The sequence below is a fragment of the Ictalurus furcatus genome, chromosome 6, assembly GCF_023375685.1.
Source record: "Ictalurus furcatus strain D&B chromosome 6, Billie_1.0, whole genome shotgun sequence".
In the NCBI taxonomy this organism is placed as follows: domain Eukaryota; kingdom Metazoa; phylum Chordata; class Actinopteri; order Siluriformes; family Ictaluridae; genus Ictalurus; species Ictalurus furcatus.
The window spans coordinates 18,238,024-18,261,290 of NC_071260.1; the positions used below are offsets into that span (position 1 = coordinate 18,238,024).

The 23,267-nt window shown below is 37.1% G+C and overlaps 1 protein-coding gene across 1 annotated transcript in view; it reads left to right on the forward strand.

Annotated features, from left to right (window-relative positions):
- The first annotated feature begins 586 nt into the window (after positions 1-586).
- The window catches only part of epha3 (eph receptor A3), an 87,724-nt gene continuing 65,043 nt past the window's right edge, over positions 587-23,267 (forward strand). Inside the window, exons 1-3 of the mRNA XM_053626856.1 lie at positions 587-1,470; positions 8,317-8,381; positions 16,026-16,686. Coding sequence (XP_053482831.1) covers positions 1,383-1,470; positions 8,317-8,381; positions 16,026-16,686 — 814 coding nt within the window. The 5' untranslated portion in view covers positions 587-1,382. The remainder of the gene's footprint in view (positions 1,471-8,316; positions 8,382-16,025; positions 16,687-23,267) is intronic.

The following is a 23,267-nucleotide window of genomic DNA, read 5'->3' on the forward strand; positions in this document are numbered from 1 at the left end:
TTTTCCCTAAGACTATAAATTGATATACTTTTGGCAAAGAAAAAAGAATAATTAGGTGACTAGAAATAAAATGTAGCACTGTGCAGAGCCCACACAAAAACCACCAGATTTCTAACTAAAATATGTGTATTTTATAATCGTTCTGACTGGTTGTAAATTATATGTAAACATTAAACATTTCCAAGAATGTTTTACTGATTTTACAGCCAACCCTTTCACAGAAATCTATTTGCAAATTTAAAAAAAAAAAAAATATATGAATAAATGAATTTCTGTGAGCCTATTAGATGTGGCACAGGACGTTTTCGTAAAAAAAAATTATAATAATAATTTTATGATACATTTTTGTATGTTTAATATTTATTCTAAAAAGAAATCAGTGAAACAGATGTGAAATGTTATATAATGCATTGTTTACATTTACATTTACTTTGGCAGCATTTAGCATACATTAACCAGAGCAACTTACATAAGTGCTTTGTAGTCTCTTATTAAAAACATATCCTCGTGCTAGTTCACTAGGTCAGAGCCTAAGCTAAAACCCTGATAGGGGGAGATTAGTATAGCAAGAGAAGAACTGATATAGAATAAGAACTGATAAAGAATAAATAAGTGCTAATTCAAGTGACTGGTGAGGTACAGCCAGAGAACAGAAATTATAGCTAAATGTTGTTTCATTACCTCACGTAAATCAAACTGAGTAGCTTACATTATTATTTACAATAATAAATACACCGATTCACAACTGTTCTGTAAAAATGCAGGGTTCTCTACATTGGCACAGAATATGAATGCAGTTGCATGATCTACACAAGGCTTTAACTATGCATTGTTTCTCTCAGGTTTAATCACATTACAATAGGCTATAGTTTTCACATAGCATCTGCTTACAACTGTATGGAATTCACATATAACATTATTGCTTGTGTTTGTATGGCAGTGGCGGAATACTGCAGCTTTGCCGAGTTAGACGGGTGGTGAACTTGTTAAGTGGAATATATAAATCCTACAACAGTGAGAGCTGTAGCATAGCCTCTCGTGTGCAGAGGCGCGAGGTGGGTTCTCATATAAAAGCCAAAATGTTACCATGACAGCGTATGCAGCGATAATTACATGCTAAATAATCACTGAGTTTACGTCACTCTTGTGTTTACCTGTGTGGAGGTGTTAGGTGTGAAAACAGCGTGGTGGTTGGTGTAGGACCCAGCGGAAGTGCGGAGGGTGAGGGAGCGCGCGCGCAGACTCCTCCTTGTCTCCGGTGTCAAACTTGACATCAGCGCTCGCGCCGAGAATGGTAACTGGCTCAGCGGCGGAGAGCTCACTCACGTCGGTGGCATGCTTCATGGAGTTATGTACCTTTCCTTGCCCGCTCAACTGCCGTCATGGGTTGCACGCGCTTCCTAACCCTTCTGCTCCTTCTCTTCATGCTCGTTTCCTGCGCCGAATTCATCGTTTATCCGTCCAATGAAGGTAAGCAAACGCGGAGAATGAGAGGCGCGAGATGGAATAAGCTTGACTCTCCGCTCGCGCCTCACGGACTCCGCAGTATTGTCCGCGGCATGTCAAAGTTTTTTTTTAGGTCGTCCAGACTCATTGCATGTGACAGACGCTTTACTTGAAACACTTACATATTTCCGTAGTAGTCATTCGGCTGTTCAGTTGCTGTCCCTGTCCTTGACTGTGAAATAAACGCGGGTTATGAGTGAAGCAGAATTCTCTGCCAGCTTGTCATTTAGTCAGTTTTGCTTTATTTGGTCTACTTTATAGTCAACTCGGGTCATTTCGTATTCCATGTATTAACACAGGACACTTTTGACTTCATAGTTTCATATAACTTATCATATAACTTCATATTGATGACTCATTAAGACAAATTTCTCGGCGCGTAGTTAGTAATAGCTATAATCTATCACTCTTTTTTTTTTTTTTTTTTTTTTAACTTTGTGTTGTTTTTAATCAGCTTGAAAACATTCAGTTTATGGGAATAGACATCGTCCAATAGCTTGTTGTTTTCACATGGACCAGGAGACTGTCCTGCGAGCTGCTATAAACTCCCAGCCTGTTAATAGGCCTGTATATACTGTACACTCTTAGATTATTTGGCTATATGTTATTCTTATTGTAGCCTACTTCAAATGTGAAAACACTTCAGACATGTTTATACATGTTTGTGTTCTTCCAAACTTATACTGAAAGCAAGGTGAAAAACCCCTATGCCATGTCTGTGTTTATTTTACTTCACGAATTAGTCAGTTTTCAAAGTTTCCATTTAAATGCGATTTGGGGTCAGGGCGTGACATGTCTTTCTTTCTTTTACAACTTAAATCCTAATTTAACTTAGTCTGAACGCATCTCAGATAAAAAAGAAAAGAAAAGCGGGATTTGCTGAATTTCCACGAATAATAGGTGATTAACGTGAAAATAGTAAATTAAGTGTAAAGTGAGTTGTGGTAACTATCAAGAGTTAAAGGTCAAAGGATGATTCTGCGATATTGTGTCGGGACCGTGTACTGTAAGTGCGTCAACCTCACTACAAGATTATATATATATATATATATATATATATATATATATATATATATATATATATATATATATATTTTTTTTAATCATTGAAAAAATCTAAAGTAAAATGCATCCACGCGCAGCTAAAATGGTGTTTTATTTGCCAGTAGTTATTTCCACCGAAATATAGGTTTTAGAATAATAAGAGGTCTTTGAAATGGTATACGATTTTACATGGTATAAGAGTTTTGATGGAATTTAATCCAGTTGATGAAGCAGTGTATGTGCCACTGTGTCACTGAAATAAACAAATCTCCATAATTGGGTTATGGAGCAGTGTAGGTGTGTAGTGTTAACTTTTTGCAAATGTACTTTGTTTGAATGTTTAACACCTACTTCCAAACTTGCAACGTTTTATTTTTCTTTATTTCTTTCTTTCTTTTTCTACAAGTACGTGAATTAAGTGGTCATAATAAACAACCACAACTAAAAACAGCAGAAGGAGCACATTATGAAAAAATAATAATATGTGCGGTGTGACTAATTGAAAAGAATATTATTAAATATTATCCATTGAATTGAAGAAGCTCGGAGTGTAGCTTCGGAGTGACTTTTTAAAAGTTATATGCAACAAAACTACAAAACTTTCATTCTCTCTCTCTCTCTCTCTCTCTCTCTCTCTCTCTCTCCCTCTCTCTCTCTCTGCGTGAAATAATCATGCATTTTTCTGCATTTCGTTAGATTAGATCAGGTTTAACCTGTGATAGTGGGCTAAAGGCGCTCTAAGCGCAGGTTTCTCACCAGTGAGTGTCAGTATAGAGCTGCGTTTATACGCTACACGTTTATAGAGATATAGATATATATTTAGAGGAAAGTGGCTTTTCTTTTTCTCGGCTTTTCACTCTCTTAATTGGGCCTAAAGTTTACGGTGAGAATGTAGAATAATTTTTAAAATTGCTTTTAGGCTATGTCAAACTGTAAAATCTCCCATAGACCATTTTGTGCCTTTGCTGGTTGCCTTTGTAGTTTAAGGCCCAGTTCAGGATGACCCATATTATAAAAATCATAATTTTGTGATTTAGCCGGCAGTCTGAATTTCTTTTTTTGTAATTGTATCTTATCATAGCAGTAAATTAGAAGCTTCTGTTTTATTATTTTGTTGTTGCAGCAGGATCAGGCTACTTTATACATTTTGCCGTATTTTCTTCATTAGAGCAATATAACAGTTTAGAAGATAACAGATTATAGCACCAGTTAGCCTATAGTTAGAAGTGAGGTTGGAGCGTTCAACTCATATCAGTGTGTGATTTATGAAGTGACATAAAAATTAAAATAATAATAATAAGGGACCGACCATAAGGTGATAGTGGCATTCTCAGAACGTTTGAGGTTGCTTTGTATAAGTAGTGTGTATGATTGGTACACTTTCTCTCTTGCTGTTCACAATGCAGAGACTTGGAGCTGGAAGCGATCATACGATCCAGAAAAAAAGCCATCAAGAAAGTGTATATAAAGCGATAAAGCTGTGTAAACCCCAGCTTACACAGACTCTAGTCTACACAGATTATTCTAATTACCGCTCATTAACAAGAAAGTTTTTCATAATAGGCTAACAGATTAAAAATGGCATGAAGACATTTACCAGGGTTTGATAGACGCTACAGGCCCAGCTATAACTGCGCGTTAGTTTGGTTCCTATTAAATAAGACATCTGGGGTTCCAGGCCTGCTCTGCTCTATACACGGCTAAAAACAAGCCTAAACATGAACGCCTAATACACTAGGTACTAGGTAGGTACTAGGTACACTAAGTTATTTTTCTATAGCATTAGTAACAGTAGTAGTAGTAGTAGTAGTAGTAATAATAATAATAATAATAATAATAATAATAATAATTATAATTTTTATTGTTGTTGTTGTAACATTTTTTCTTTAAAATGTCTCATTAACTTGTAAGATATAATAGCAATATTAATATACACTACACTAAGCAATAATAAGATATAATAGCAATGTTGTAATATACACTACACTAAGTATGAAACATTTTGGAAGACATTTTGCTAAAAAAAAAAAATTCATTTCCCCTATGAGAATTTGGGGACACCCCGTACTTTATCACAATATTATGCTTAAACTCTAGAAGCGTACTTTATTTTTAGGTGCACAATACACAGTCCTAAACATTTTACCATCTGGACTCAATTAAGACAGATAAATAAATGTATTAGTTCTATACCATATGTTTTTGCTTATTGGAAAATATAATATTTCTTTTCATGTGACATTTTTCCTGATTATTTATAGATATTTAACTTTTTTTTTTTTTTACAAACACAAAATTTTCATGTGTTTCAGACTTTGCATGGGAAATAATGACATTTTAGGTTCACTTTAAAAAAAACATATAGTCCTTATAGTGTCTCTTTTGAAGATTATTTTGAAAAACGTTGGCATTATTATTTTTTTTATAATTAGTTCCAGGATAACCATTAGGTCTCATGCTATATTGATCTTTTCCTACATAATAAACACCTCAGAGATTCTAAATGTGAGGATATGTTTTATCTTTTCTTTAATCTGGGCATACTGCCTAGTGAAACATACTTTTGTTTAAAGAAGTGTATTAATTTTGCTGCCATTTAGCAGACCCTGTGAAGTCAGGTCTGGGCAACTCAGACAAAGCTATAGGACTTATGCTTATTCTTATGCTTATGCTTATTCTTATGCTGCATAACTGAAGGTCGGATAGTTCAGTATATGTTGGATAGCTTGTCTGAAATAATATTCCTGTTTAAAGACTGTGATTCGGAGGGAAGCATTTCATGTCGATGTTTTAAAAAATTCTTGAAAGTTCTCTAATTCCAGACATTTATGCTCTAATCAAAGTTTTTTATAGCACATCACACAAATTACCTCCATTTTAGTGTTTACTGGGCCATCCTTTGCCATCTGAATGCCTTCTGTATTTTTAGACAGAGTGTCATTTTGGCAGGTTCAGGGTGCGGAGGTGCTTTTTGCTCTTACTGAAAGCAATGTTTTGTGAGTGGTGGTACATTTCAGAGGTGCAGAAAATCTGCTTACACATGTGCTCATGGTAAAAATTGTGTATTTGGGGCCAGCAATGTGCTCGGGCTGGCGGTGTTGTGCGGGCAGAGACTGCTCGGTGCTCACAGGGAACTGATTGAGGGAAAAGCTGCACAGAGGCTGGAGCAGAAGACACATGCAGACAGAGCTGAATTATTCATACTCTGCAGATTAATACTTCACTACACCACTGTAGGTTGTGTTGACTTATTGTCTTAATATTCTATATGTTTATTTGAATATTTTGGAAAGTACTGTGATGTTTTATCTCAAATTTCTGAAGTTTCACCTGAGGAACTGAGTGAAACAATTATATAAGGAATATAACATTGTACAGCTATTCCAGCTTTTATAGCCACCATAAATAGGATCACAACACACATTTGTTTGTTTTTGTGTTTATTTGTATTTGTTTGTTTTTGAGAGGGCATTGGTTTTCAAGTGAAGTTTAAACATTGTTCACTAATCAGGAGAGGCTCTTTGGGACTTAGCTAACTTAATCTGTGTTACATTCCTTTTTAAAAATCTATGAAATCAATCCTCAGTTTCTCCATGTGTTCTCTCTCTCTCTCTCTCTCTCTCTCTCTCTCTCACACACACACACACACACACACACACACACACGTACACGTACAATCAGCTTTTAATAAAGCCAAGCCTCAGCATGCCTCATCTCCTTGGACTCCACTTCTTACGTGTTGCACCACCCGATTCCCATCTTAATTTAATAACAGATTTAATTAGCTAATCAAGAAAGGTGAAGGTTAGCTGAATGATGAAAAAAGCTGTATGAACGTCTCATCAACCTCCTTCTGATTATAAACATTTTTGTTTTTATTCTGAGTGGTAATGTACTGCTGTGTTTACTGTACAGTAAAAACTTGTCCTTGATACTGTAAATATTTGACAAATAGGATATTGTATGCACTTGTGGGCTGTCACGTGATAGATAGAGAATGAAACAAGCCGTTGTGTTTTTTCTCCATTCTGCTGATGTGTTCAATAAACATGCAATGTGCTGATGAAGACAATAGTTACTGGTGCAGGGATGATTTATCAGGACAGCGGATGCTCACGGAGAGACTGTGGTTGTGATCCTAGATTACTGTCTCTGTCATGTATTGATTGTATCTGTTTTGCCTGTCGTTGTTTATTCCTATGGACAAGCAGTGGATAATGTATTAATAAGCTGGCATTTTAGTATTGAGCTGAGAGAGTATGCATGATGTACCCCTATTTCTTGGTGTTGGGAGGGTGGTGTCTTTGGCTGAGATTTCCTGCTCCTGCAGCTAAAGAATTCACTTCACCAGTATAGCCATCTAATTTTCTGTTCTCAAATTCCCCTGGTCGGCTCAATTTGAGACGTTGGCTCGGCTCATTGAGAAAGTTAAATTGGAACCAATGGAGCTGGATGTCAGCTGCCATTACCGGACACAAGCAGATATCTTCATTACAGTTAATAGGAAATTGTCTGCTGTATGGGAACAGCCAGCTGTTTTAGTAGGTGTGGTCCCATTTGTAGAATGGTGTATTGGATTCTATCAATCGACCGCCCCTTTCTCTCCATTTAATTCTAGATATAAATGGTATGACTCAAAATATTTGTACCAGTCACTCTCCTATTTTATGTGGATTTGGTATTTGTTGTATTTGAAAGTTTGCTGACTTATATGACCTATCTGTAATTGCTGTCAGATCTTTATATGATGAAAATCAGCTAATTAAGCATATTTTACCAATCAAGTCACTTGACATTTTGAGTTGTACATGTCATTTGTTTTGGATAAACATTTACTGGACAGTGCATCAGAGAGGGTGAGTCACAGGCACCCTGCTGAACGTCCCACATGGCAACTACAATTATGCATTTATTGCATATTTAAGCAGTCTTTGTTCTTTTTGAGCTGCATTCAGTCAAGCTGAGTAGAACACAGATTGAAAAATGTTAAAAGCTTGTCAGGAGTGGAGTATAACAATGTTTTTGTATACACTCACCTCCTCTGTCTTCTAATTCCCTAAAGAACTACATAGTGCATTATAGCGCTTGTGCTTTATAGACAGCCATTTTGTCCGATTCACACTCCTCTTTGAGGAGTCAAATAATAAAAAATCCTCCTTTCGTTTTGTTTGTGAATTGCATTTTCATATTTTATATATATATATATATATATATATATATATATATATATAATATATATATATAAAATCTCACATTCTCTCAGCTTGACTGTGCATGCATGCAGCCTGTCCGTAGAACTAGTCTCCTCATAATCTTTTCACAGCTTACATTACACACATTTTTGGATATTGGATTTCATTCAGACAGTGCTTGCTGGATGTGCTCTGCTTAAAGATCAGTGAAAAACAGTGCGTCATACAAAGAAACAGTGTAGTAGATATGGACATGTGAGACACCATCGCCCATTGGCAGCCTCTTCCCGGCAGCAGGGCAAGGATTGAAATCGAACAGTCCGACTGATGTGGGTATTTCCCTGTTTCCCCAGTGGCTGCACCCACCACAGTCATTTGGATGATGAGCCTGATCTACTGAGAGAAGAAGCTTGCACTGTTTGTTTAATTTGATCATCTCATAAGAGTAGTCCAGCTGAATAAATACTCTGTTGGTCAGAATGTACATGCCTCCCAGGGGGCTGGTGGGAGGATAATAGAGGCTAACGAGGGATAGTCATTCATTTTTTTTCTCTTTCTTTCTCTTTCCATGCAGTTAACCTGTTGGATTCCAAAGCAAGCCAAGGGGAGCTGGGATGGATATCATATCCACCACATGGGGTATGTATGTCCATGTTAACCATAACTCTTAGTGAGGAAGAACAGAAATGACATACAGTAGTACTATTCAATATTTAAACTTTTTTTTTTATCTTGAGGTTCTTTACTTTTGGTAAAATAAGAATATAATTTTGTTGAGGCTTTGGGAAATAGGAGACCTAAAGACAGTGTTCAGGGTGTTTAAAATAAATAATTTATTTCTATTCTCAAAACCCAAAGTGCCCAGTAACAACCGTGTTTATTTATCTTACTGTGAATTGGCCCCAGGGGCTACTTAATCCAACCATTATTAAACTTTATTAAGTGTTAAAATTACTTCTTGGCACTTGCCGTAGGTAATCCAGTAATTTTCTCCATATAGCTGCCAAATCTGGTTTCCGCTTGCTCTTTTTATTGTTGGCACTGTAAAATATAGGCTAGACTGTCCTTCTTATGTAGATGGTTGACTAAAAGGGAATAGATTGATTTTAAGATAATATGTGCTTCATGTAAAGACCTTATTTGGTGGAGAAAATAATACTACTTATTTATTACTAAATTTACAACTAATAAATTTGGAGCATATTTAAGGTAGACAAAGACAGGAGAACACAGGTACAGGTTTGGATTTTATTACAGCTAATGGAAACAGACAAACCAAAAGGATCATATGGTAATCTCAACGCGTAAACAGACAGATGCCGGGTTATCGGCAAACAGGCAAACACTATAGCTAATATTTGACAAGGAATTAACTAAACAGGCTAAGGTCAAACCAGAGAAACAGGCATACAATGAGAACGGCTCAGTAATAGAACAGAATCTTGAGTAAGACTTGCAAACAGGTGTCCATGATTAGAAGTCTGGTGATTGGAAAAGGGAATAGTTGACTGTGACTGTCAGCTGACATGGAGTTTGGCAGAGGATCTTGGGTATTGTAGTTAGTTTTAATTGTTAGTAGTTTAGGGAACAGGTACAGATGATGGCATGACACAATTAATCTTTTTTATAGTCATAAAGGTGAATGTGAATGTCGTAACCTTTATTTAGCACATCGCATTGCCATAACTGGTGAAGGAGAATGCAGAAGATCAAGACCTTGAGATAAATGTACTATAATTACTCATGACTTTTACCTAGTTTTGAGTGATAAGCATTTTGCCCTAAGAGCCATGCCCTCAAAAATGATTGCACGTAATGTGCCGGCACAGCACTGACACTGATGGATGGGCTTCCCGCCTTCTGTCGGTGTAAGCACAAATCGGCCCGGTTAAAGCAAATTGGGAGCTAAACCCATCAGACGCTCCCCACGTGGCCGCCTTCCCCAATAAGGACAGTAAATATAAATTGGCTCAGCGTGGTTGACTTTTTAAACGCACAGCTCTGTTTATTATGGCTCGTCCAAATTGCATCAGGCCTCAGTCTGGGATTCATTACTCGCGGCAGGAGGATTACTTCGCCTTTGCTCCATGATTACCCAGAGTGCCTGGCTTGTAGCTCAGTGTCGACATAGAGATCATCTGTGCTATGAAGGGAAGAGATTTTGGGCATGATTATGAACTGTAGATTAGGGCTTTGATAATGCCTCAACATTGTACATTAGGCAGTCATTTAATGCCTCAGTGGCACGACTCTATCACTGCTTTTAAATATTAACCCTCTTACCCCTAAGTTCCCACAGTATTATGTCCCATAACCCTATATTCCCCAGAGAAACAGCACGCCAACCCTGAGTTCCTGGGCCAAAATCAACATTTTAATTTTAACATTTTTAGGCCTTGAAACAACTTTTAATAATGTATTTGTGTAATATTACTTTGAAAATGAAGCAGTTCAGTGTTTTTACAAAACTTAGAGCACAATTCTTAACTAGAGAAATTACGAAAAATGCTCGCTAAAATCCTTATACTCATTTAGAAGTACCATACGAGCATCAGCGTGGTCAATGCCTTTGAATAAATTCAAGTAAATAATAAATAAATAAATGCATTTTAGCGCCAAAAGTCAAGTTCCTGGTGATAATCAGACCAGCAGGTAGTGTTTTCACGAATGCACAGAAATGGTCCCGTTATGACTCCAGACCCCTGCAGTGTCAGTCGCACTGGTTGATGCTGAAGGTGAAGACGGATCAGGGTCTGAATCAGGAGAGTTTGGGTCACTATCGGTTTCGGTTTCAACATCACCTGAACTTTCACTGTTGTCACTATCTAGAATCCTCGCTCTCGCCTGTGTAACTGTGTATGTTTTCTTTTTTTTCACTGTTTTAGATGTACCTGTGTTCACTGTAGGTGTAACTTTAGCTGGAACACGATTAGCTTTTCGCGTTGGCATTTTTAGTTCACTTCTACTATTACACCAATATTCACGCTTGCATCAGCTTCATCGTAATGCCGGCGTAATAACGTAATCACGTCGTGATGTCATGACGTCATCAACCTTCCGGGTCAAAAAATAATAATTAAATAAATAAGGAATCATAGCAGAGTAATGCCGGTATACCAGCCTTACGGGGATAACGTTTACACTGTAAAACCGCTATATCGGCCTTACGGGGATTTGGCATAGACGACCAAGCCGGTATTTCGTCCTTATGGGAATAGATCAAAGACGAGCAAGCCGGTTTTTCGGCCATATGAGGTAAGAGGGTTAACTTTATTTGGTTAAATAAAACATGGACATTTTGTCACAAAATGGTGGATATTTTGAAATGCATAAACACGCAACCTCCTGAAGTCTAAATAAATGTGGATAGATTGAGTATTTTTGCTCTGTGGAAAATCAGTTTTTTTTGGTAAAAGAACTAAACCGCAAACTCTGAACTACTAGCCGCAAATTAGATCCTACTTTGCTTCAAAACCAAAAGGGGCTGCTTCTCAGAACTGTCTGTGTATTGCAAAAACAGTGTCCATTCCATTTAATAAAAATGTGAAGTAATGAGTAACTATATAATCTGCTGGAAACCAAAGACATGGCCAGTACAGAATGTCCACTTCACTACAGCCTAATATACTGTACAAACTAGGCAGAAATTGTCATATTCCACTTCACTGTGTAATTCTGGGTCTTATTCAGGCAAGACCCATGTTCATGATTCCAAGAAGACAATAGTATCAACAGAAAGTCCAAACAATTTCAGCATGTTTTGGGCTCTGAAAATGAATACCAAAAATGCACCCAGCTGTATGAAGTGTGAAGAAAAGCTGCTATATAAACTGGGATTAGCACATCATATGGCCTCGGTAGGGTAAATGGGCAGTGTACAATGTGTTATGGTTCCACAGTCATAAAATAGCAATGAAAAGTCATTGACTGATAGGTTACAGTTGTCCTGATGGCCGAGTGTAGGAAATTTTAGCTGGATAAACATTTGCAGCCACTGTTGGTTCCAGCCTTGGTGTGGGAATGATGTGAACTAAATTGAAATTCTGACAGAAGGGAGGATAGAAGAACAATTAATTCTGTAAAACTAAAAAGAAAAAAAAAACAGAACAAGCAACAGTTTTTAGGGCAGTGATGCTGTGAAATTAGATATGAATTTATACAGTTTGTTTTATTTGAAGCAATTAGAATGATGTCAGTTAACAGAAAGTGAGTATCAGAGTAAATTTGATGTGTCTGTGTCATACTGTATATCGTAGATGATATCTCTTGGTAGATCTTCTCTGTCATCTCAGCACTCAGGTGCGTAATGCAGCTCTTAGAAGAAAAATGTGCTCTAATTTGTACATCAGAAGAATTATAATGGACAAAGCAGGATTTGCTAGACTCAATTTTGTCTTCTGTATGAATAAGCAAATTCATGTCTGATACCATCTGGGCTTATATATTAGTCTTTTCTAACTAATGCAATTTCACTGCAATACACGAAAGAAGCTGTAATTTTATTATGTCTCTCTGAAACATAAGCCCTCTTTCAATTTGTCTCTTTCCACACTAGTGCCAGAGCATCTATTAGTCAAAAGTATTTAACAGTTGGTCAGCCTTCACAGTGAGAGCACACATAGAGGGGGAGTTGGCCACGATTCTGCCAAATGTACCAACTGCTGATTCCCATGTTTCCTTGTTGCTTTCCTTGCTCGAGGGGGATTATTGATGTAAAGTGATATTTGGAAAAACCTTCAGTCAATTTCAGTCTGCCTGTTGAGCGTTAAGTTGCAAAACAGAGAGATAATGTCTCCTTTTTTAGCTTAGAGAGATACTACATGGTATAAAGTTGTAGCTTGAATCTCAGAGGTAATCACTCTCTGAAAAACTATTACCTGTTAAAAGAAATGTTCAGACAGATGTATGTGTGTACAGTGATTTACTGTTGCTCAGTGCAGCTTATCATGGTGGTTTAAAGAAGGGTGCTATAGGAGGGTGGCTTGTGCCATGATGATGTCATACATGACAGGAGACCGTTCCTGTAATTTGCTATTTTCAAGTGTGTGATCTATGCATCATATATGATATTTCATTTACTTTGGCACTTATGGTCTAGACACAGTCCTTCACTGCAATATGATAATGTAGTGCAGCCCAGGCACCTGGATTCAATTTGGGGCATCAACTACGCTAGTGAACACAAGCAGGCAATTCAAAAAATACCTCATGGAATGAAACTTACTTTGACAAATCACCACTTGAACTTTCCAGTGATGTATTTGACTTTGCAGCACTATTCCACTTTGTCTGCTTGGAAATTCATAAACACATGACATCAAAAACAGTTTTCATTCAACTGTGGTCATAATACTTCTTCAGAATCTCCAGTTTGAAGGAAACTGCCCATATACCATACAGCAGGCTTGGGGAGTAATGGAATACATGTAACGATGTTACATAATCAGGATACAAAAAACTGGTAACTGTAATCCATTACAGTTATGTCAAAAGAACAGAGTAATCAGATTACAGGTACATTTTGTAAAAAAAATGGGAATACTATCAGGATAAAAAAAATTCATTTAAAACCAAAGAAATTAATCTTTTGACATAACACAATATAGACAGCTGATGATTATATTTCTGGTTCTCGTGGCTATAGTCGTGGCTCACATGAGCAACCTCATGGTGTATGCACAAAGTTAAATTGGTAGAAATTAACACAAATTGTTCTCCGAAATGGTTTTGTTAGGGTGGCAATATGTCCTCTTTTTCGGACCTTAAAAAGCATTTCTACATTCGAGAAAATGTCCAGGATTCGGCTTTCGTTTCATTATGGTGTGCTTATTGTCTAATACTGCATTATGTGTGCGCATATTTGCATTGCTTTAATCCCTGTCTGTAATTCCCACCTTCTCACACACATCGGTTGATTATAAAAGACTTGCAGCAACTATTGGCCAAATTCCTGCCTCTAGGCAATTAGCCTACTCTCAGCAAACATGCAAAGACGAATCACTGTTGTCTACAGCGTCAAACAGTTGCTTGACAATAGCAGCAAATGACAGCTGTCCTGAGTTGAAACAATGCCCATGGATATAAGCTCATTTTTTTATTTCATGTTATCACATTACTTCGTATTACATGGCCATTGAAATGTGTGAATGATGGCAGAAGGTACATTCGTGGCATCTAATTTTTTTTTTATTCCATGGACATTCATAAGTAGAAAAACGTCAAATACGTATAATATATATATATATATATATATATATATATATATATATATATATATATATATATATATATATATATATATATCCACACACATATTTATTTATGTGATGCTAGTAGTGTGTATTTTTCAGTGTATTAAAGTCTTCATTCATAGTGACACTGTTTTGAATGTTATTAAGGGCCCCCTCTCCCTTCCGCATCAGGAACAGTGATCTTTTATTTATTTATATTATTTATATTATTTTTTTAAATGTATTTTATTAAAACTAATCCATACATTGAACATGTTTTAAGCTTAAAATAAGCTGTACATAAAAGTATTTCAGATCATATTGCTTTTCTCTTGACTTTATTTCAATATGTGACCTTGAAGTAATCCAAAAATAATCAGATTACATTACTTTCATATTGTGATACTTGGATTACGTTACTGATTATGTTTTTTATGAAGTAATTTGTAACTGTAACACAATACATTTTTAAAGTAACCCTCCCAACCCTGCCATACAGGCCAGTGAGCCAGGATAGCTGTAGCTGCCTATTTTAAATGAACACATTATAACCTTGGTCCAGAATGAAGCAGAGTATTCAGATAATCAGTGGAGTTATTCTTTAATTGGAGTTATCCTTATTCAATGTGTGTGTATAATTTGTAGGTGTAAATCATCAAAAATACAAGTCTAGAAAAGTTGAAGCGCTGCCATGAATCTGAGTAAACTAATAAAAGTCAACTGACATTGGTTCCATTCTTTAAAAGGTATGAGAAAAGTAACAGATGGCACAGCTGTTCATTAAAAAGGCTGTGAACGTAGACACTCTACAGTATGTAATAAAGATACAGATTGTGATACATACTCAAGAAATTTAGATTGGACTACAGAAGACAAAGTTATTCTCTTTTAATACTTATGGCAACTTAACTCAACTTGGACTTTGTGCCAACCACATGGTTGCCATATTTTTAATAAAATTTTTCATGAGTTTTAAAGTTTTAATGAGTGTACATCAGGGTATGATATATATATTTTTTTTTAAAGTCTGTATTCATTTAGTGTCTACTGCTAATTTTGGTAAACTGCTACTGTAGCCATCATAACCAATAGTGGTCCAGCAAATGTGAAAATAAACCTGTCTTAATGCGCTTTCCTGGGTGTTTCATTAACCACTGCCACAGGAGAAACATAAATAGGCAATTGAGTCTGAGGGCACGCTTGTCCTGCCTGCTAATGAACAGGTCAAGACTATTAAAGATGACCCACTTGACTTTACCAAGGGCTTTTTAAAACTGCAACTTGATGGGAAGCCAGACAGTATTCTGTTTTTGTAACAGAAAACAGTATTTCTCTGTACATACTAGAGGTGTGCATCAGGACTAGATGTGTACATTGTGGGAGTGGGTTTTTTTACTGTAATGTGGGTAGGAGAGGGCAGTCAGTTATGAAGTTTGTGGACAAAGAAAGACCACATTAAATGGGAGTGTATTGGACACAGCAGTTTGCTTGTAAGTGCATTTACAGGGTTTGGTAAATACTTTATCTTGGTAGTTTAGATTACAAATTGATTTTGACAAAGTTCTTTTGAAAATATTGCATGCAGGTACATGCAAAAATAACTGGAACAGGAGTGAGTGATCAAGAGTGTCTGTGGGAGTACGTGGGATGGGTCAGAATTCCTTCAGGAGTGGACAAGAGTGAGATTTAAAAGAGTCCAGCTTCTAATATATGCTGCAACTTATTCTGGCTTGTGTGTGTTACAATTGTCGGCTATATAATTCTGGACACAATGTTACTTTGAACACCATATACTTTATGGTAAAACACTTATGCATGATGAAATGAGTCAAATTCACACTCCCATTACATCAGAGACTGGTGAGGCCAATTCATTATATGTTACATGTTAATTATAAACAAAAGGATAAATATTCATTTAAATCTTACTGTGCCATTCAGGTGATTCATATTTGTGTTGGCAGTGTGAATATCCATAGCTTAGTATTAGAGTGAACCCTAGTAGTCCTGTTCCACAGTCATAACCGTACCTGTTCCCTTTTGCTTTCCCCAGTGGGAAGAGATCAGTGGTGTGGATGAGCACTACACACCGATTCGGACCTTCCAGGTGTGCAATGTGATGGAGTACAGCCAGAACAACTGGCTGAGAACCAACTGGATCCCTCGAAGTTCTGCTCAGAAGATATATGTGGAGCTCAAGTTCACTCTGAGAGACTGCAACAGCATCCCACTGGTGCTGGGAACCTGTAAAGAAACCTTCAACTTGCACTACCTGGAGACAGACGAGGACCAGGGCAGTAAGTTCCGTGAACACCAGTTCTCGAAAATAGACACCATTGCAGCCGATGAAAGCTTTACTCAGATGGACCTGGGGGATCGTATTCTTAAACTCAACACCGAAGTGCGAGAAGTTGGTCCAGTCACTAAGAAAGGTTTTTACCTGGCCTTCCAGGATGTGGGGGCTTGCGTGGCCCTGGTGTCAGTGAGGGTGTACTTTAAGAAATGCCCTTTCACAGTGCGGAACCTGGCCAGTTTTCCTGACACAGTACCCATGGACACTCAGTCATTAGTGGAGGTGAGGGGCTCCTGCGTCAACAACTCCAAGGAAGAGGACCCTCCCAAAATGTACTGTAGCACTGAGGGAGAATGGCTGGTACCCATTGGGAAATGTTTGTGTAACATTGGTTATGAGGACCGAGGAGTCACCTGCCAAGGTATAGTCTCTTTTCCTCTTTCATTTCCTATTTGCAGTGTCTTTCATTTCACGGCCCATTTTGTTTCTGTCATCAGCATGATGTACTAGCACCAATACTATATACAAGCACTCTAAATGAATTCCAGCATCTATTGTTGTAGTTTCATTCATTTGTTTGTTGTGTTTTTAAATGTGTAAACTTGTGTGCTACTTGGAGAGCAAAACTGTTTTTTTTTTTCTCACAGAGATACATACAGACACACCTCTGATCTGTAAGCCATAGTGGGTGTGTGTTGAGACTGAGAAGTATGAGCACTCAGTCCAGCGGGGAAGAGGATAGATCTGTGGTGTAGGCGCCCACAAAGAGCAGCTTGAAGCAGTTAAGATTGTGAAACACTCTTCGGTATCACCTCATCAGGAGACAGAATAGATGTGTGCTTGGAATCCAAGACTTTGTGGTGAAAGGTGTGTGTGTGTGTGTGTGTGTGTGTGTGTGTGTGTGTGTGTGTGTGTGTATGTATCAAAGTGTTCTTAGAGGATCCTGTGAGTTGCTCTATTCTCCCCTGCTGGTTTTATAAATGTAATATAGAAGATATAAAGGAAAATGATTTACATAGCTCCACTCCTTTTGGTTGAAAGATTTATTATAGATGTATGGACAGTGTGCACTTTTGCCAGATTCAGAAGGTTAAATGAGCAAGAACGTCAATGTTAGGATGGAAGTTCATTACAGGGAGAGCTGTCTCAGAGTAAATATACTGAACCATGTATTTCGGCTGGCGTGTATAATTGTGAGAGGAGCTGTGGTTGAGAGAGTTGATAATAAATTGGTTGGCAGCTGGCATGTAGAGATTCACTCCTGTCTGTGGTATTATTTGAGTTAAGCCAGCTCCCAAGAGAAATCACTACAGCTCATAAAGTGCTCTGTATCCCTCTTCTCCTCTCCAACTGGGCCTCAAGATGTTTTTCAGTTCTGGAATTCTGTGTGATACTTTTCGATGTTCATGGATGCGTGAGAATTAATTGAGAGCCATTGAAGTTGAAGATGTGTGGGCCCAATTGATGATGATGTTATGTGCTGAACTGTGTATGCTGAGAAACTGCTGAAGATGCTATGAGCATTTATTGAAAAATAGGTATATTTGATATTAATTTCTTTGTATGAAAACATGAAAAGATTTTTGGCTAACATTGCACATATTCAGTTTTTGAAAAAGGAGTACTTGGATGCTTTAGATTTGTGTTTTTGATTAGCGCACTATTTAAGTTTTACTGTTATTAGTCATGCAATTATTAAAGAGCATTGGTCATAAAATGTCCATAAACTGAGATTTAATACCTGGCATTTTAAATAGAACTGTTAATTATGTACTTGCATTCAAGGGCAAAACATTGCATACTTTTGAACAAAGTGAAAAGGACACTGAAATTTAATTTGCAACAGTTTGTTAGGTAGCAGGTTTCACAATGAACAAAATGGTCAAATATTGCATGGTAACATATTCACAGTGAACAAAAAATATATCTGTTAATTCTGATTGTGATGTAAATATTTCCTAATAACTTTTTATTTGCCTTCATAACTGCCTCCAACCTGAGGAGATTTCGGATCCTCTGAGTTGTAATATTTAGCCCTTATTCTCCATGTCATGTTGTAACTCTGCCAGATATCATACACTGCCTTCTGTAAATCAGGACTGGAGACTGAGAGGGTTATGATAAAACCTTCCTTTTTTGCCTTATGGTTTGTTGTCTTCCAGGATACAGCCATGTTGGAATCCTAGTTTGATGTAGATAAAGTACGTATCTTCCACTACTGTATTTAGTTGTGCTTGTCAGAAATCGTAACACTAAGATTTGTACTTTTGAATGCAAACATCTTTGTAAAGCATAACTGTAACAAACAACAACAACAATAATAATAATAATAATAATAATAATAATAATAATAATAATAATAATAATGCTCTGTGCAAGATTAAAACAACACACACAAAAAAAAACAGAGAAAAACATTTTGGAAAGTGTCTTTGACATGTTTAGGGGGGATTGTTTTCTCCCAATCTATTATTCATCAAATGCAAATCATAGAAAACATATGCGATTTTTTCCCCTTTCTCATTTTACCCCATGAAAGGAATGAGCTGTAGAAGCAGCCAAAAGAACTCTTTCACTGAAACTAAATACAAATTCTGATGTCTGAGGGCTAACCATACATTTGAAATAGTTGTGCATGGTCATGCATTTTTGCTGTCCGGTTTTCTAGCCTGTGGTTTGGCAAGAACTTGACGCATCTGAAGGTGACTGCTCCAAACAATTTGTCAATCCCATCACCGACTTGTGGCGTGTAGAACCAGGCGCCTGACAAGTGGTTCTTTGTGTTACTTTAATGTAAGTGATGATGACAATACAATGAGAGAGACTGAGTGATGGAGTGAGTGAATTAATAAGTGAGTAAGCAAGTGAATGAATGAGTGAGTGTGCTTGCTCCATTTGTTTTTAGATAAATCATAATTTTTCTGTAGTACTATAGGAACTGGAGATTTGTGCATTATCCCCCTGATTACTCTGTAGCGAAACAGCGATAATGCAGCAGCGATTCCCCTCAGGGCACCATCCATTTTTCTATGTTCTCCTATTTGTGTGGTGCTTGTGTGAAAGTTTAGATGTATTTGACAATCTCTTATTAGTTTCGGGGCAGACTAATGGACACTAATAAGGGCTTGTATTACAGGAGTGTGACAGCTGCACCTCCATACTCATAAGCACATTTGTAGGGGAAGGGTGTTACTCAGAGCTCACTCTGCAGGCCTGCTGTGTTAATGGATTGATTACTGTATGGAGTCCAAGTGTCGCTCTAACACAGATATTTTGAGGTATGCAGATGCAGAATTTCATCATCTTGAGTGTGGATCTGACACATATAGAGGACACAGCACTGCAGGAGATCGTTTGTTGAATATTTCATGTACTGTCATGTTTGAGCAGGTTGGTGTTGTAAGACAATATATTTGCACTGACAGGCAAGTTGAGAATAATAATTTACTTTGCTGACAAATAAAAAAACTTATTTATGTTACATGCCCCTGGATATATGTGAGACATTTTACATCAAATTCGTGCTTACAATACAAAATAGTAAAAATGTTAAATGTATCTGCTTTATTGAGGGTCAAAGCAATGACACAGAATTGTCCAATAGTACCTTTAAAAAACCACGGTCTCAAAGTATTAAGCACTTTCAATATTTGAAATGGTTTAAGTATTTAAGTATTCTAATTACTGATTATGCAGTACAACTAATTTTACCCTTTGTTATATTGAAAGTAATGGAGTGTGTTATTGAAGGTTACTTTGATTGTTCACGTCACTAGAGAATTAACCTGAAAGAGATAACAACTAGATTTTCTTTAATTCATTATCTACTATAACAGCATTAGCAATACAATGATGTGAACGTTTTAAAAGTCACCTTATTATAAAGTTAAATGTGTTGTTAATTTGCTTTCAATACAGCTTCATTGGCAGTGCATCAGTACATTCTGAGCTGACATGACGTGAATGTACGGCCTGTTACGATAATCAAACAGAGCACTAAAATCTGTATTAAAGTCTTAACAATAATTTGATCTTAAAACAGCAAATAAAAAGACTATGTGATCCGGATGTCTGACTGCTTTCTGAGCTTCCCATGTTCGCAGCTGCCACAGGGCTCCTTTGAGAGCCGCAGTGGTTTACATTCCTCCTGGCTTTACCAGGATATACAATCCCTGTGCTCACGATCCCTGATTAGTTATCAGATCTTATTAATGCTGCTCTAGAAAGTGCAATGGGTATTTTAACAAGCCCTAAAGCCTTACTGAATGAAAGACATTGGGCCAGCGAACTGTGTTTAGTGCACACTGACCCTGTTCTTACATTTCAACAGTGGGGCAGTCCATGCACTTTAGGTCTAGACCTTCAGTGAGGTCTATGTCACTAAGAAAACAATATTGGATAGAATGGATCACAGTGTGGACATCATACATTACACAGCCTTAACACGTAGCGTAAAGCCTTAAAATAGAAAGAGAATACTGGACTCTAACAACCACACTAAACATAGCCATTAACAAAAAAGATTTACAATGACTATTAGGAAATCATATTCATATTCAAAGGAGCAAAAACATTACACCGAGATCCACATGGCATTGTCATTTTAAATTAACAATGAAGCCCTAGGAAAACCCATAACACTATAGTATAGTTGTTTTAAACCAACTTTTTTCAAATTTTATGTTTATGTATTAATATGAAAAAAATGTAATGATAATTACTGTGGTGCTGATTTCTATTCCAAACTGTCTTAATTTTTTTCATTAAAATCTGTCCTCAAAATGGCATCACCAGGGGATTTGTGAGGCAATCCAGCTGTCCTCCTTCTGCCATTGCAGCAAGTTGATATATTTCATTTTTGTTTCAATGGACACATAATAATATGTGCAGGTTGTTGGCCTATTTCTGAATTTCACAGCTCACATCCACAACATTAGATTTATATACATACCTGTACAATGTGTGCATAAAATGTGTGATTGGCAAAAATAATAATACATCTGAATAAAGCACTCACAGCATACAAATATGACTGGCTGGGACAATATAACCACTTTCTGAAAGTCTTAAGCAGTAGACCTCAGACACAAACTTTGACAAATTAGAGAACAAATTCTAATTGAATTAAACCTCCTCCACCATTTTCTTTTCACTGACAAAATCTTTACATGACTGAGAATAATCATGTGAACACAGAAATCTACTGTATATGGTAGTTTATTTATTTTTGTGAAAATTTTTAAGTCAGCAGAGAATCCATCGCTGGCCCTGAGAGTCCACAGTGCATTTCAGGGAGATTTGAGTGCTCATCTTATTTGTGTTCTGTCTCAAGTTCCCCTTTCTGCCTTAATTTAGTCCCTCTGTTTCACTTCATATCTAAAATGAGGATTTCTTCTTCTCCCAGTGATGGGACTGAATCTTTTTGCACGTCACTATATGTCCATTCAAGAGAAGCAGTTCTCTTTTAAATGTCCCTTTGTGTATATATAAAACAGATGCTTCATTTGAACATTTTAATGGATTTCCTCCTGAAAGTTTGAGGATTGGTACAGTATTATGCGGAGCCAAGAGGAATTTAGCTGCTTTGTAAGAGACATGATCTTCCTTGAAATAAATAAAAGCTTAAATCAAATATAGCTCCCAAACAAACTCCTATTAAAATCAAGCCCATCTCTCTAGAATCTTTTTTAATACTGGCCAACCTCTGAAAAACGCACAGGTGTTGTAAAATAAAGGTGCTAAACATGTCCTGCATTTTCTGTCCTGTATTTTAAACACTGGATATTCCTGATGAAGCCAGGCCAGTATAACCTATTGTAGCCATCTGACATTCTCATATAACATGTAACAGTAGCAATAGCCACAATAAATAAGGCCAGGGGTCCTCTGAGGAGAGTCACAAGACAGAATGTTTGCTTGATTAATCCATGCATTGCTGCTAATGCTCTGTGAGGTAGTTGCAATGGTAATGTTCTGCCTTGGCAGCTAACCATCCTACCTGGAGGATCAAAGGCTGGGTTTGCATGCCTAGGCGTCGGTCACATGCCACATGTTTTCTATCACTCTCCACCCTTTCTCTAAACGCTTTCTCCTGTGTTTCCCCTTCATACAAACTTTCAGGGCTCATGTACATTGTCAAGACATTGCTTCATGTCACCCCACTACTGATGGTCCAAATCATTGCTCCCAAACAATGGCAAAGCCATGGAATGGCCAAAGTGCTCCCACATGGAATGAAAAACTGAGTGTGAACTGTTCTGCTTTTTGGTGTTGTAGTGCTTTCAGTTTTCATTCATATTAAGGACTCTGCTGGGGCCATTTACATTAAAGACCAAATGAGGCTTCTGACTAGGTCTGCTTTTGCTCAAACCTGAGAGAGACTTGAGAAACAAATATTCACCTAGCTTATTAGGAAATGCACGGTGTATTGTCACTTCCCAGTAAAAGGAAATACCATACATATAAAATGGCTAGAAATAAGCTGCAATTTAACTTTCCTTGTGTGTTTTTGATTTACACATGTTTTGAGTGTTTGAGTGTACATTTAACTAGAAACTGTAATAACACATGTTTAACTGTCAAACATTGAGTTTTCCTTTGGATTCACTGACTGGCTTGTTTTCTATTCATACCTTGTTGGTTTTTATGACACATACTTGCACCCTTTCAGTAAATTATCTTAGGAAGTTAAGGCCTCAGACTAGTATGTGTGTGTGTGTGTGTGTGTGCATGTTTTATGTGGCATACCAGAATTGGAATAAATATAGTTTGCTGGCTAAGTAATAAAGATTCCAACATTTGTTTATGGTGTACATACTTTTGAACAACAGCTCTCAACATTGCAGCACTGTTGGAACAAGTGGTGATTATTTTATATAGTAGCTACAACTATTTACACTGACCTGCTGAACAGCACAGAAAAAGGTTGTTCTAGAAGTTTCCTTGTTTTCAGTTTGTTTACTGAGCTAGTTTATTAGGAATGCTGTGTCGGTTTATTCGCTG